Below are 15,566 nucleotides of genomic sequence, written 5' to 3'. Positions count from 1 at the left end.
GAGGGAGCCACAACAGCGCCCTCCGGCCGCCGGGACACCTGCCCAGGAGGCGGCGGGGACGAGGCAGGGCGAGCAGCCACGGCACGGGCAGGACCCCCGCGCCCCCAGCCAGGCCGCGGGGCGGGACCGGGAGCCGCATTCCCGCCCGCATTCCCGCGCGGCGCGCCGGGAGCTGTAGTCGCGGCCCTGCCGCTCGGCTCGGGCGCTGGGGGCGGGCTGGAGCGGCTCCATTTTGCGCCCGTCGGCGGGGCTGCCCGGCCGTCCCGCGGCCCGGCCTGGCGCCAGGCAGGGCGCGGCCCGCCCCGGCGCTTCTCCCTTCCCTCTTCCTCCGTTCACTCCTCCCCGCCCGCCACCGGCACCGCCGCCGCCACCGGGGTGGGGCCCGCGCCCGCTGCCCCCCGCGCCGCCCGGCCCCCGCTGCCGGCCGCGGGCTGAGCGCGTCTCCCGGGGGCGCGGCCCCGTCCCTCCGCGGCGGCGGCTCCATGGTGCCCGCCGCCCCCCGCCGCCCCGCAGCAACAGGCAGGACGAGAAGGAAGCGGCCCCCGGGGGTCCGCACCGCCCCGCCGCCGGCCTGAGCGGCGCCGCCGCCGCAGCGGGAGCGACCGAGCGGGCGGGGGGCGCCCGCGGGCCGCCGGCGATGGCGAACCAGCTGGTGATCCTGAACGTCTACGACATGGTGAGCCACCGGCGCGGCACGGCGCGGCTCGGGGCGGGGGTCTCGGCCCCGGCCCCCTCCCGGCAGGGCGGCGGCGGGGAGTGGCCTGCCCTGCGGGGGCTAGGGCGGCTGGGAAACTTTGCCTGCCCTTCCCATGGCTGTCCCCGCGGGAGCTGGATCCGGGGGCGGCGGAGCGGGAGAAAGAACGAAGCCGGGGAGGGGAGAGAAGGAGGAGGGCGGGGGCGGTGATTTGGGAGGTCTGACGATTTCTACAGCCCCTGTGTGACCTGCGACAAAAGTTTGCCGGGTCGGGTCTTCCAGTGACAGGTGGATCCGCTCCCTGTCGCGGGGGAAACTTTCCCTGCCGTGAGCGTCCCTGTGCTGTGCTGCTCCCTCTGCTACTGCCCCAAAGCTCAGCGGCAGGGAGGCCCTGCCTTTCTGCTCGAAAACCAGAAAAGGGTCCAGTTTTCCAAGAGGATGGTAGTTCAGGATAACCTCTGTCTCTACAAGGATAAGAGCTTTTTAGCACAGTGTCAGTAAGGTAATTTTTTTCTGCTAGACCATAATTTTTGAATAGTTCTGTTGGGCTGCGACTTGGTAGAAATAAGGGAATCACTCCAGCTTGATTTGCAGCCGTATGAGCTCACCTTCCCTCCCTCCTGGATAATCTTTATGTGGCACCTACAGCAGCTGTGGTATTGTCTTATGTTCAGCTGGAAGCTGCTCAAATGCTATGGTAACAAATGAGGTGTAAGTACCTGCATGGAACAGTAGGTTTGGATAAGTAATAAGAAAATATTATCCATTAATGCGTTTCAATCACTGGAAATTAGAACGATTGGCAGTATTTCTCTGACCAAGTTTTAAGTTCTACTGATAGAGGGACAGTAAGATGGAGAACTAGCTTCAGGTGACAGTGGTTGTGTTACTTAGCTTATTTTGGATAGGCTTTCCTACCACCACCATTTTAAAGTGAACCTTTGCCGTTTTGAAGGGGTGAAGGTATATAGTGTAGTGTCAGTGACTGCTGGAAGTGAGAAAATACAGCTTGTTTCGCTTGGGAACAGTCACATTCAAATGCTAAAATGTTTAATGGCAATCAGTAGGGATCTATCTGGCTTGAAATCAAATATATTTAATATCATAGCAACTAGCCTGATTTTTGTCATTATTTTCTTTCACTCTAATACTTACCTTAGAAATTAATGTCCCTTTTTGGGGGGATTTTTTTGCTCACTCCTGTGTTTGAACTCTCTCTCCATTGAAAATAGCCTGCTACCTCAACTTTGGTTTCCTTCATTATAGACAGGGAGGGGAGACTGGATCAGTCTGTTCACTCTGATTTTCTGAGAGATGAGAGGAAGAAAAGAAAGGGTCTTTGCTCACCTGGTTGAGCTCATATGTGATGCTAATATGACAAAAAGTCACAGTGTGCCTTATTGACACTAGACTTGAGGAGGGAAGGCTGCCCTGTCACATGCATATATATGACTTCTCTGGAGTACAGTGCAAATATATATATTGGGGAATCTCTTTTAGCATAAAGAGATGGTTTTACATATATTAACTATAAATATTTGTACAGAGAAAGAAGTAGGACTTCAGCTTCGTGACTCTTACATAAGAATATCTTTGAAGTCAAGGCTTGACGCACTTCTGACTCACCGAAATGGAAGACCCACTGTTCTCATAAAGACTTCCTTAATTGTGCAAAGTGAGCCCAGTTTCACAGGCAGGCTGTGAAACCTTAACAGAGTGGACTGACTCCTGTGTAAATGCCTGCCATGGCCTCTAAGAAACTCCGTTCTTGCTGTGATGGTAGCGTGGTGGGGTGTGACTTCAGCATGCTGATTCTTTTTCTCTTGTGGTCGTCCACTCTTTCATTCACATCATCCTTTCTTTTTCCTCCAGAGCTGAATTGCTGTGATCAGTTTTACTTCCAGGAAGGCCGGCAGTTGACATGAGGGAAGTGAGGAAAAAAAGCAACAGGAAGGGTGTGCTCCTAAAAGCTAATCTCATATTTTTCCTAAGGACACATTAGGGGGCTGTTGGTTATCCTGTTGTTATTAGCAGCCAAGCACATTTATTTGCAGATGTTTGATTACATGTAGGGGTGACTTTAATGGTTGAAGCTGCACATCACCACAGATTATACATAAGAAGATTATATATACCACTAAGGAGAATATTTCTATTTCCCGCTTCAGTCCTGATTGTTGTTTTGTAGCGATATCTACTTTATTTGACCGTTAGAGAAGCAGTTTTCCTTCAAACTGGTGAGAAAAACACAGGTTTGTGTGATGTCTAGAAAATACCACCAGTGTACATCCTTCATCAAACTCCTCTGCTAAACCACACCTTAGTCCATTTGAAACTTGTTTGAGACCAAAGCCTCATTTCATGTTGCATAGCAGTTCTTACTGCTTGTACAACAGCCTGCTGAAATCAATGGTACTGCTTTATTTGGGGACACTAGGAGTGGGTGGAAGAAGGGAGGAGTCCTGTAATAGCAGTTTTGAAGGTCTGTTTATTCACCAAACCATGCCAGCTGTGTATTTGAGATGCTAGCAGGTTTGCTCTTTGCTTCTGACATTCCATGTCACTTAGAAATGGGTTTCAGATTGTTTTGTAGTTTAGGTTTGGGATTGGGTTTGTTTCTTTTTTGGAACAAGAGACCGTTGTTATTCACCTGGTTGACAGAACCAATGTTACTGTAATAAACGAACAGCTTTATTTTAACCTGAACGCAAATTGTGGCTTCATTTCCCAGGCAGCTGCTTAGGTATGCAGGGGAGTACTAAGTGACCTTGCTGCTGCTGGAACTCCTTACAGGAGTGAGTTGGTTGCTTTTGGAGGGTATACCCTTCCAATGTCCTTAGTGCTTGAAAAAGCGAAAATCTTCGATACAACCAGAGTGTGAGGGGATGTGTGTGTTGTAGAAGAAAGTCGACTTTCAAACACTGGTAACTTTATGGAGGGAGAGAAGCTTAAGGGCATATTTACGTGGTACAGTTCATACCTTTGAACATCTTTTATGATCATTAAAAGGGTAGGGTGAAGTCTTTGATATATTGTGTTTTGAGAACTGGAGTACTTTATAGCTTCATTTTAACTAACTGCTATTTTTAGGAGTCTAGGTTTTTTGTGCTCAAGTAGTATCCTATTTCTTCCCTTGTCAAATAAGGCAATAACAAGCTAAAGTATTAATGTAAATGAAAACTCTGAAGATATTTTTGATGCACTGGGATTGGTGTTTTTCTTTCATTGCAGTGACATGACTTTATTGTGCACATAGAAAAATACTTCTCTAATATTTTCCTTACGATAGATTAAACCTGAAATCCTGTTTTACAAGACTGACATATTGCAAAATATTGAGGATATGGGATTGCACCATACTACTATGGCAAAATCCATATCAAGACTAAAGGGAAAGTTTCCAGTTTGTGTAATGGAAACAAGGATTTAGCATTTGGGATCAGTTTGGGCATGTTACTGAACCAGTGATCTATACAGATTTAATTTAATTTATAGTCTTTATTTTGTAAGTTGTATATAATCTTTTCAGCTGCAGCCAAATTCAGCACTCTTTGTTGCATTTGTCCTGCATTTCTTCCTTCAGTGAGATAAGGCATTTTGTTCAATGAATAAATGGGACCAACCTTCCAATAGCTCATCCAGATTAAGTAATAATTAGATATAATTACTTTCCTAGGGGGAAAGTAATTCTGCCTCATTGAAATTCTTTTATCTTCAATTAACCTATTCTTTTCTTACTGGAAATATGAAGCAAAGTGCCAGCTTGCTTCAGGCACTCCTTCCAAAGCTGCTGACTTTGATTTTATGTGCCACCAGTGCTCGCTCTGTGCAAGGTAGCGAGCCCGAGCGTTTAGGTGGCACCAGTACGGAGGAGCGTGTGCTTGGATAGGGGCAGGCTGTGCTGAGTACCTTGTTGGATCAGCTTTCCATCCTGTTCATCCGCTTCTGTGCGGATCAATGACAAGGCTTGGGGACTCCCTTTTCTCTCTCTTCCCTATACTTTGTGTTTGGATTCATGGGGTTGTGGGTGGGAAGTACCATGAATACTTTTTTTCCTCTTTTTTTTCTGTCTAATAACCAGCTAGGCTTTATTCTATCCCACTGCATGTGGGGTATCTTGTGTAAGTTTTGTTCTATTTTCAGAAACCAGCTATAACCTTGCTTGGCATTAACAGATCCAATGGGTACATGATGTGTAGGTTGTTTGGAATTCAGCAGCCAGGTTCTGAGTTTTCTGGCCACAAGTGCCCAGGAGAGGGACAGACTAGAGCACCAGACTAGAGCACCAGAGACCCTGTCTAGCTCAGTTCTAGATTAGGTTCATTTGGATACACCTTGTCATTAGGCAAATGTACTTTATTCTGGTGATGACAAACTGTACATTGACTGTGCCTACGGTTTTGACTATAAATATAAACCTGAAACTATTTTGAAATGGTGAGCTGGTAAACCGTGGGATAGGAAGGGCTTTAGAACTGGAACACACTTATGTTGCAGTAGCTCTTCTGTTTTCCTGAGGACTTTTGATTTCACCTTGTGAGCAGAATCCATTTTTTTATGCTCACAAACACACTAAGATGAGTAGTCTTCACATCCTTCTCCTTTCTTTCCCTCTTTGTATTCTCCCTGATATATGCCGTTCTATACAGAGCAAATTAATGCAGTGTATTTCTGGATGTAGCTTGTTCATACAGACTTGCTCTCTGCTCTTTTCTGGGGGGTGGAAGGAAAGAACTGCTAAGGCCTTTAAATAGACTAAGGTGATGATTTAGTGTAGTCATCCATACCCCACTAGCTAACATAGCACTTCACTGACAAAGCCAGAAATTAAAGCAAATGGTAAGGTTTAGTCTTAAGCAGAATTTATCCATTGATCACAATTGAGCTTTAAGTAAATAAAAGGTGCAAAATCTGCCTTCTCTTAATTCATATTGACAAAATTTCCCACAGCTGGTTTGTCTGTTTGTAACTATTGGCATGGTGTGCTCTTTTTGCCATTTAACTTGTTTTTGTTTTTATTAATAGCCTGTCAACCTGAGGTTTAGTGTATCATTTTTATTGGGAGACAAAAAGCCTACATGCTGTAATGTTTGCGATGGCGCTGTAAATTACACACTGACTCCAGCCAGCACATCTTCAAGTGTGACACCTGCAACCTTTTATGTTTTTATCATTGGTTGTGCTGCACAGTGGCTTTGCATCAGAAAACACTGATTATGTCAAAAGGCTGTGTGAAGAAGATAGCTTCTTTTTTTCTGCCTGCTTGCTAAACCAGTATTAATTTACTGGGGGTACTATCTCGGCCCGTATCCTGCCTGCCAGTTGACTTTTTGAAGTCTGCTTTGTAAAAGCTCACTGAGAAGCTTTGGGAAGAAAAAATCCTGTTACTGGAGTAATTGACAAAATAATGTTTTCCTTGTATTTTCCTGAACTTTTTCTTACTAGCCAATTTCAGTTTCAAGGACAACTGAGGCTGGTTGTTTTTAAGGCTTTGTTTCAGGTTCCTTCTCAAAATGTGTGTCACTTGAAACCTTTTAATGTTTGGAGATTGATATTTTGAGAGTGGTGATACAGACAGGGAAAGAGTACTTTGAGGCTTTCCTTTATCAGAGTTCTGCATCTTTGAGGTCTTCAGGGTAACAGTTAGCTTCTGATAAACACTTGTGGCTGCTGCAGTTCCATAAAAGAAAAGAGAAAGCACTAAGGGAAGTTTCTTTTCTTTACTATTTTTTCCATTTTCTCAAAAAAATTTCACTTTTGATTCCTTTTGAAATGCATCTGTTTTCTGTTGGGTACAATACAAGTGGTATATTGGAAACAAGTGTCAGACCTATGCAAAGGACTTAAACCTCATGTTTGGAACCCCATGCATCAGCAACCTGGAGAGAACTTTGTCTCTTGCACGGTGACCTCTAATTGAGTGTTCAGAGACAATGTATAATAAGGTAATTTCAGTCTATCTCTGAGTATGTCTTGTGCTTATCTGTTCATAAGCAGGTGTGGTCATTACTGTTAATGACAGTCGGTGCGTGTATCTCACAGTCCTGCATTCCGATGTACCTTGAAGAAAAATGTGCTCCTTAAATTACAGCAATTGATTCTAGAATGTGTTCCACCTAATGGCAAACTTAACAGCCTACAGCTTGTTGACAAAGAGAAGGTTGATCTGGATTTCTCCCAGGTTCAGACTCCTTGGCTGACAAACTTTGACAGCACTAAAACACTAGAATAGAACCTGATGGAATAAATTCGCTGCATACAGTTGGGGAATTTTAGTGACAATCTGTCCTTGTAAAATGGATTTGCAGTTTACACTTTGTGATAAGGTTTAATACTTTGTGATAGGGTTTAATGCTTTTGATGTGGGGGAACACATGTCTGCTCTGAGAAGATAAATCTGTACTGCAAACTAACTAGAATTTTGGTGGTTTTTTTTTTCTTTTTTCCTTTTAGTATTGGATGAATGAATATACTTCTTCCCTTGGAATTGGAGTGTTTCATTCAGGTATAGAGGTGTATGGCCGAGGTATGTACAAGAAAAGCATAACTTACTTTTTGTTTCAGTAATACTGTTATTTAAAAAGCACTTTTCAGGTAGTGAGGGGAGCATAGCTGCTGAAACCTGTTCATCTCTTTTTTCATTTATTCTGCCTCTGGAAAAAAACTTGGACATGAATAATCTGGTAGCTGTTGTGCATTCTTTTGTATAAAACTATGCAAATATGAAAAATTGTGCAACTTATTCAGCCAGGTATAGAAATCTTTATTTTAGGTTTGGAAATACTTACACCTACATAAAACAAATGTGTGCTTTGTGTAAAGCATGGTTGAATCTGTCCCTCAGTTTTCTGTCAGTGCTTAGTGCAAGTAGTTAATTTTTGACTACAGGAACAATAATCTGTTGCAGAGAGACACCTAAAAGTGCATGATGCTCAGGAAGAGGTCTATTCCATTTTGGTAGGTTGGTTTGTTTTAGAGACAGTTTCTTTCAAAGGCATCTCATTCATGCTGTTCATAAAAGATGCCCTTGTGATAAATAACAGCAATGCTTTTCAATTTTGCTAAATAGGTTGTGCTTGGGTGTTACAGCCTCCTGGTCTGTTCAGGCCACATTGAACCTGCATTGCAGCCAGAAGGTGTTTCTGTGCACGCCATAGCATGGGCTCAGGTGTGAGGTGTTTCTGCCCAAAGCATAATGACACTCTGAGGTGATGGTGTTGCTGAAAGAAGTCCAGTTAAAGAAGGAAAATTTACTGCTGTGGTTGGGTTTTTTTTTTGGAATGTGTTGAGAGGTGAGGGGAAGGAGCAAAAGGCAGGGCATGCACTCCAAATATCATGATGCCCAAAGTAATCTTAATGATGTTTCAGCTACTGTAATGGTCACATTGTATCTGATTTTCCAAGTGTTACCACAGCAAAATATTGACAAAATATAATGCTTATTGTTAAAACTTTTTTTGGGATTTTTTTAATCTGACCCAGAAAGACCTGACTCTTAATAATGCTGTGCCTGAAACCCAGTTTTTGAGCTGTGCCAAATACATGTGCCTCCCTTCCTGTTGGGATTCTAGCAGCTTTCTCATATAGCAGGTCATGCCCCTGCTAGAACAATGACTTGCATTTTTCCAGGCACATCAAACCTTTGATTTATTAACTTGTTGTAAAAAAGATTATCCACAAAACTGGGTGCTAGACTTCGGTGATGTGTTAGGAGTTTTGAGGAAAGGAAGTGTGAAGTCATGCTTAAAGCTTTTTATTTCACTCTGGGTGTGGCATGCTCTGTTATCTTACGGACACAGAGGGAAGCTGTAACACACCATGATACTTTCATGTAGTGTGAGTGCTTAAGCCAGCAGGTGCTATGTGCAGACTTGAGATGCATGCACTGGTTTACTTTCTTGTAATAGTAAAGAACTTGTGAAACTTGTGGACTTGTAAAGAATTGAACTCTGGCAAATCAAGAAATTTAAAGAACCTATTAGGCCGCTACGCACTGCCACACTGAGGACTGTGGTGTACACTGAATAGAAGTGCCATCAGACCTCTGAGGATGCAGTACTCTGAATCCCCAATTTAGATGTATGTAAGTGGAATTCTAAGGACAAGCATGTATAAAGATGTACAATTTAACTTGTAAATGCTCACTTATACAATGAAAACAATGTGTACTTTCTGCAAAGTTAGTCGAGTTAAACCTGTACACTGATGTAGGAACTTTCCTGTTAGTTTTTACTTAGGCTGAGCAGTAACTGACAAAGCTATTAATTTCTAGTTAATTTTTTTTGCTCCCCATGTAAATAACATGTCTGGTTGCTAGCTTTAGATCCTTGTGAAGTCACCTTCCAGTCAGTGAGCTCTGCTGTTTTTTACTGTCATCAGATGCTGGTTTTGTTAAATCTGAGCTTTCTCTTTCAGAATTTGCCTATGGTGGTCATCCATACCCTTTTTCTGGAATATTTGAGATTTCACCAGGAAACGCCTCTGAGCTAGGAGAAACATTTAAATTTAAGTAAGAAAGACTACCTATTTTCTTGCTCTTTGAGAAAGCATATCAAAAAGACAATTTGTTGCATTTATTTTTGAGGATAGATGTATTGAATTGTAAAGGATTTCTGACTTTCTGAGAAGTTCATGTGTTTGCATAGAAATGAAAAACAGACAGAGGTGACAAGACAATGAAGCGTCTACAGCAAAGAACATTTTTTTAAGCATACCATTAAGTTCCTGAAATGCATACAAATTTTGTAGACTTGTAGCTAACTTTTACTACTTACACAGCATAAGCAATGCAGTAACTTTTTCAAGGTGGGTAATCAGCAAGAAAACATCATCTCTCATGATAAAGATGAAAGTGGTGCCATAAAATGGAATAGAAAGAACCTTTGTTATTCTTGGAGAACAGAAAGATCTTGCTACCCACAGTGGAGTGACTTTTGATCAATGTATGAACAGTAGCCCACCTGTATCATGGGAGCCTGATCACCTTCTACTCTCTGTTTCTCTTCTAGAGAGGCTGTGGTTCTAGGCAGTACTGACTTTATGGAAGATGATATAGAAAAAATAGTAGAAGAGCTTGGAAAGGAATTCAAAGGAAATGCTTATCACCTAATGCACAAAAACTGCAATCACTTTTCTTCAGCTTTATCTGAGGTAAACAAACTTAAAGGTCTATAGAAAGGTGCTTCACAGGTGGTTACAGAGCATCATATCCTTCTAGTCCTTTGTAACTTTGGTTTAATTTCCCACTTCCTATCTCTGTTGCCTTGGGCAAATATCATCATTTTTCAGGTTGTGTTTGTGCTTATGTCCAAAGTGCCAGATTTTGCTGCTAAATATTGTTGTTGTACATAGCTTGTGTTAGAGCAGAGGTGCATTCCTAAAGAGATACCTAGTGAATGAAGTATTAACAAGATTTCAAAATAATTTTAGTTGTTTCAGGGATTGCTACTGAATATAGAACTATTTGTTATTTTTATCACATTATTTGTATTTCCCCACAGAACCATCACACTGTAAATAATTTTCAAAGTTATGACCTAGTTTTAAAAAAATAGCAAAGGCATTAAAAGTTACCCAGATAATGTTAATCTTCTGTTTGAGAGGCTTTTGTCAAGTTACTGCTCTGCCAGCACCTGTGTCCTGGTCATCTAGATACTTGAGTGGTCATGCAAAGTATCTGACCGAGGAGTCGAACGGGCTTTGCTTATTCCCCCTCGGCTTTGTTGTAACATGAGCAGTTTGCCAATATGATGAGTGCCTGATCATTGACATGTATATCCACACATGGGAAAGGGTCAGGAACAAGTAACCCAGGTCAAAGAGGGGAATGGAAGCTTTGATTTTCTTTGATAGCTGGCAATCTCTGCTTGACAGAATTTATTCTTATGTTTCATTGAAATACTCCAAAACAAGGATGGCTGGTTTTCCCATGTGAAGTTTCACAGATTTTATTTGTTTGGTTTTTTTTTTTCTAAAATAGTTAATGCATCCTTACTGTATAGCCTGTGTTTTATGTAGACTGATCTTCCAGTGGTAGTGGAAAATTTTATTGACATAATGATTCATGTGCAATGCTGGTACAAGTAAGTAGGGTGAGACACTGACAAAGCTGCAGTTGGTGTGAAATCTGGCCTATGTGGCCAGGGCTTTGGCATACTCTTGAGCTGCATGGTCATATTGTTTCTGTTTTAGGTCTTGTCCTATTTAGTGTTCAAATTGACTGTAAAATGTGTATAATTGCAAGTTAAATGCTGCTCAGTTACAGCAGAGTAATGCTCATGTTCTCCAGATTTGCACTGTAATACCAGAAATGAATATGGAGGTAAATAAGTAAAGTAGCTCACTCCTTGAATAGTGACAACAAAATTATTTAATATGCAACTTATTTACTGCATTATTTAATGCAACTTTATACATTTTTGAGGAGTTGAACCCAGCTGTGCATTGTATAGCTTCTCTTGTTCCAGTGAACCGAAGTGTGTGCTTGGCCTGTGTTGTAGGATAGTGACGTCTTGTGGAAGTCATCAGAGGCCACCACAGTAAAGAGCCTCAGCTGTGTGTGTAACTCCATCTAATTGTAGTACTGACACTGTCTTTCTGGCCACTTGATTTCCGGGTGCTTTTTTGTAACAGTGGGGTTTCTCCTGCAATTTTTGTTTCTGAGGAATTAGCACTGAATAGAAACCATAGCTTAACTAATTTCGGTGCCTTTTATAAAAGTTATTCAAAAAGAGTGAAGTGGTTAGGCTTTTCAGGACTTCTAAGAAAATCATAGAACCAACCATGTGTCCAAGTTTGACAATGGAATATAGGTGTCTTTGTGGGACTTGGAATGCTGCCTTTACTGATGGAGAAAGTCATAGTGCAGCTAACTTGGGTGCTTCTTGACTGGCATTTGTGATCTGTAAACTGCAAGGCTGCTGCAGCTTTTGCTTCTTATTTACAGTACTGCAGTTTTGTTACTGCTGAATCCAGAAAACAAATTAACCCTTTCTTTTTCCTTCCCGTATAGATTCTCTGTGGAAAAGAGATTCCACGATGGGTGAATCGCCTTGCCTACTTCAGCTCTTGTATACCCTTCCTCCAGAGCTGCCTGCCAAAGGAGTGGCTAACTCCTGCAGCCCTCCAGTCTAGCGTTAGCCAGGAGCTACACGATGAGCTGGAGGAAGCTGAGGATGCAGCAGCATCAGCTTCCTTGGCAAGCTCAGCATCTGGGTCTAGAACTGGACGCCACACCAAATTATAAGTTCTCCTCCAAAGTAGCAAGTACTTCAGAAATACTTTTGAAATACTTCAGTTTGATCTCTTCAGCAATTGACTTCCTGACAGAACATGAGAGCCAACTCTAGAACGTTGTTTTTATATGCAAAAAAAACCTGCTCTCATCAACCCCTGTTTCAGCTCAGGATTATTTACGTAGTGAAAGGAATTGCTGGGAGAAAAGGGAAGGATTTTGTGTGAAGCCACCCTTTTCATTTTCACCTGTTTGGTAGACCTGAGTTAACTTAACATCTTGCATAAAGCAGAACTTAAATTATTTGTTTACAGTATTGTGTACTGCTGTTTACAAGTCCTATAAGGACTCCTGCTACCATGGAAGAAGAAAGAATTTGAGTTTGATTTAACTGTTGGTATAAATCAAAAGCAGTGGTATGATGCCCTGGATGAACTTTCCCCTTTGTTTTCAAGATTTAAGGCAGGAGAACACTAAATTGAGGAATGCCAGAAACTGCTGAATACTATCTATGTGAACAGGGTACTGTGTGCTTAAAGTGGCTGATGTAAACAGGTAGATTCCAGGATGTAGGGAGACTGGTTTAGTCTAAAATCTGTTCCTAGAAGTATGACCTCTACATTAATGAAACTGTGGATTTTTGCACATATGAAGGGAAATTTCTATCTCATTGCAATGCACATCAATCCATTTCTTTTTTTTTTTTTTTTCAATTCAGCCATTTAGTTTTCATCCTGTATTGTGTCTTTACTTGCAGTTTACTTCAAGATTTAAACATGTCAATATCATCTGCTAGAAGCATCAACAAATTTTTCACTTCTTTGCTTTACTTGATTTCAAACTTGTAAATATAAGTTAGTACTTGTATTCCTTTTTTATTTGTTTGTTTCATATAGTTTGGAATCATGTAAAACAAGCCATTTATGGTTGGGGAATGGCCTTTGCTTCCTGCTGCTGATTTTGCTTCATTTGAGTTTGTAAACATTCGTGTCCTTCTTTTTTTGAGCTATAAATTACTGCCCAGTTGTGCATATCTGCACAAATGATAGAGAAATCCTAATTTATTTTCCCACAGTCTCTATCTGTGGCATTAACTTTCTTATCAGATGTAATGAAGAAAAACCTGAAAATTGCTTATGCACCTGCGTGTTTACCCAGCAGAACCCACTAATCTGCACACATAATTATATCTGAAGGTAAGAGATACTATTTTCTAAAACACAGAAGTATGTTTCCTGGTAGATTATAATTAGAGCTAAATTATAATTAGTGATCAGAATATATAATGGAATGCCTTATTCTTGTTCACTTACCAAGAGAATTAATTGTTCTTCCAATCATTAGTGTAAATTAGTGAGGTTCTATTGTGCACATAAGGCTACAGTAGCACAAGTATGAGGGGGGTGAGCTTGAGTATTTTGTAAGACTTGCTGCCTTAAACTAACAAAAAACCATACCATCCCTAAATGGATCAGCTCACAAAGAAGTGTGCATTACTAGAAATGCGGATGATTCTTACGAGCTTTATTTACAGTCTTTCGCTGGGTTTAGTTTTTCTCTTGAATGAAATACCAACTCTGCAGTTTCTGCTGTTTAAAAGCAAAAAAAAAAAGTCCTCTTGGAAGGCAAAATGCTTCATGTTATGAATGCTTCTGGCCGTGGGTAGTGGTGCCATTGAATCCTATGGGAAGGTGCAGTAGCTGTATCATTGTAAGAATTCTTATGGTTGCCAGCTCCAACTTGTGTTAGAAACAAGTGGAAGTTTTTCTGCTGCCACCTGGGTTGAATCCTTCATCAGACAGACTTTAGGTTTTCACTTATCTTCTGTGATGCAGTGTAGTACAGAGAGAGATTTGCTCAGTTCCTGGGGGGGAAATCAAGTGAGACTCCTTCTGGAAAGAGCGAGATAATAGTAAACATCTCCATAACTGTATTTTGGTACGTGTTTCAATAATCTCTTCTATCAAGTGGGAAATGCTTAAGACTGGTGAGTCTGCCACTAACATCATTCTCTGTTTGATCTCTGGAAGCTGGATATACTGACCCTCCCTGTTGAGTACTTTTCACTCTGAATTTCAGTTCTCCTTTCCTTCTTTTCCCTGTAGTGAAAATGAATATGGTGGTCTCCAGTCAACTCTCAAGCATTACAGAACTGAATCTCACACTACTCACAGCTCAGACAACAGGCTGCAGACAGGTTATTTTGTCTCTGCTGTGCAGCTGTGGTAGTAATGTGACTAAGTCTCTTGGCCAGGGCAGGTCCTTTATTTCAGCTCAGGGTTGAGGCCACTGATCTAGCAACGTACTGTAGCTTTTCCTAGGCTTTAGGAAAAATAAACAGAATGAATTTTCATTGCTACCTTTCATGTACCAAAATCAGCTTTTTAGGCTTCTGATACATCCAGAGCGCTAGGTCACAAATCGCTACACCTTCATTAACACACACAATTACAGCATGTACAATGCAAGAACATGACAGATCACAGCACAGTTTTTATTTAGAAGTAAAACTAAGACTATTTTTTATAAAGCAGACTGGAAAGTTTGTAACAAAAACATTCATTTTATTCTTAGCTGTACAGGTGAAAAATACTGTCTTATGCTCCGTAACAACTTTTTTCTGTTTGTTTTGAAACCATCCATTTGTAAATCCTGTGAGGAAACTGACACCTGAACCCTGAAGGTTGTTGGGTATTGAATCAAAGCGAGCAGTACTGTAGCTTCAATCGTGTGCTGTCAGCTCAGCCTCTGCTGGATGCCTGCAAGTCACCCTGCCAGTGGTTACTCCAATTTGTTAGCAATAGAGCAAGTTACCTTTCACCAGCATTACTGCCAAGCAGGGATTACTTTAGTCTACTAATGACCACACTGTGCTAGGACTAGAACACTTCAGAATGCTGTGAGAAAGCTGGATACCTGTGGAATCTTTTCCATCAAAACGGGTAGAAAAATATCACCACTTCAGGGTTCTGCTCTGTTTACTTTCTCATTCTTGTTTAATTTTCTGTGGGATAGTACTTTTGATACGTATTACGTTGTTTAACTCAGTCATTTTATTTAAATGCCATTTTCTGTTCAGCAAGCCAAAAAAATCCAATGTACTGTCAGTGTGCACCAGTAACTTCGGAGTGGCTTGGTAAAAAAAAACATAGTTGCATTACTTCTTAAATTTGCAATGCAATTCTGATCACTATTGATAGATGATAATTTTCACTGTTGGAAGTTGGTTACAAGCTGATGAATATTCACTGATGCATTTTTTGTAAACTTGTATTCAAGTTTACTCTACTACATAGTATTTGTATAAAATTCAAAGAATTTTGACTTTTGTTACCTGTACATGGCAACAAGTTGTCTAGCATCTTAAACTTAAATCCATCAGTTTATTAAAAATACTTTTATAAAAAAAAAGTTGGCTCTGTGTGTTACTCCCCTTGTACCTACAGCTTGTTTTGGCAGTGCCACCCAAGCTGATGTTTGGTTTTAAGCGATGGTTTTGAAGAACAGTGAGACTATCCAAGGGTTTCCTGTAGTTAAGCTTTAGGCTGACATGGGCATCAGGTGCTGCAGTTTGGTTTGTGTGAGGCATCTTCCCCAAACATCCCAAGCTCTGGCACAGAGCTGGCAGCAGCCCTTGAG

The 15,566-nt window shown here is 41.5% G+C and overlaps 1 protein-coding gene across 1 annotated transcript; it reads left to right on the top strand.

The window, feature by feature from the left end:
• Positions 1–233: 233 nt before the first annotated feature.
• DESI2 (desumoylating isopeptidase 2) lies at positions 234–15,338 on the top strand. The gene is made up of 5 exons (XM_038132879.1): positions 234–676; positions 7,148–7,220; positions 9,110–9,203; positions 9,703–9,844; positions 11,706–15,338. Exons 1-5 carry the CDS (start codon positions 638–640, stop codon positions 11,937–11,939), a joined length of 582 nt encoding a protein of 193 aa, XP_037988807.1. The 5' UTR covers positions 234–637; the 3' UTR covers positions 11,940–15,338.
• Positions 15,339–15,566: the final 228 nt, after the last annotated feature.

The sequence above is a fragment of the Motacilla alba genome, chromosome 3 (genome assembly GCF_015832195.1).
Source record: "Motacilla alba alba isolate MOTALB_02 chromosome 3, Motacilla_alba_V1.0_pri, whole genome shotgun sequence".
In the NCBI taxonomy this organism is placed as follows: Eukaryota; Metazoa; Chordata; class Aves; order Passeriformes; family Motacillidae; genus Motacilla; species Motacilla alba.
The sequence above is the reverse complement of the archived record's forward strand: the minus strand, read 5'-3'. Positions and strand labels throughout refer to the sequence as shown.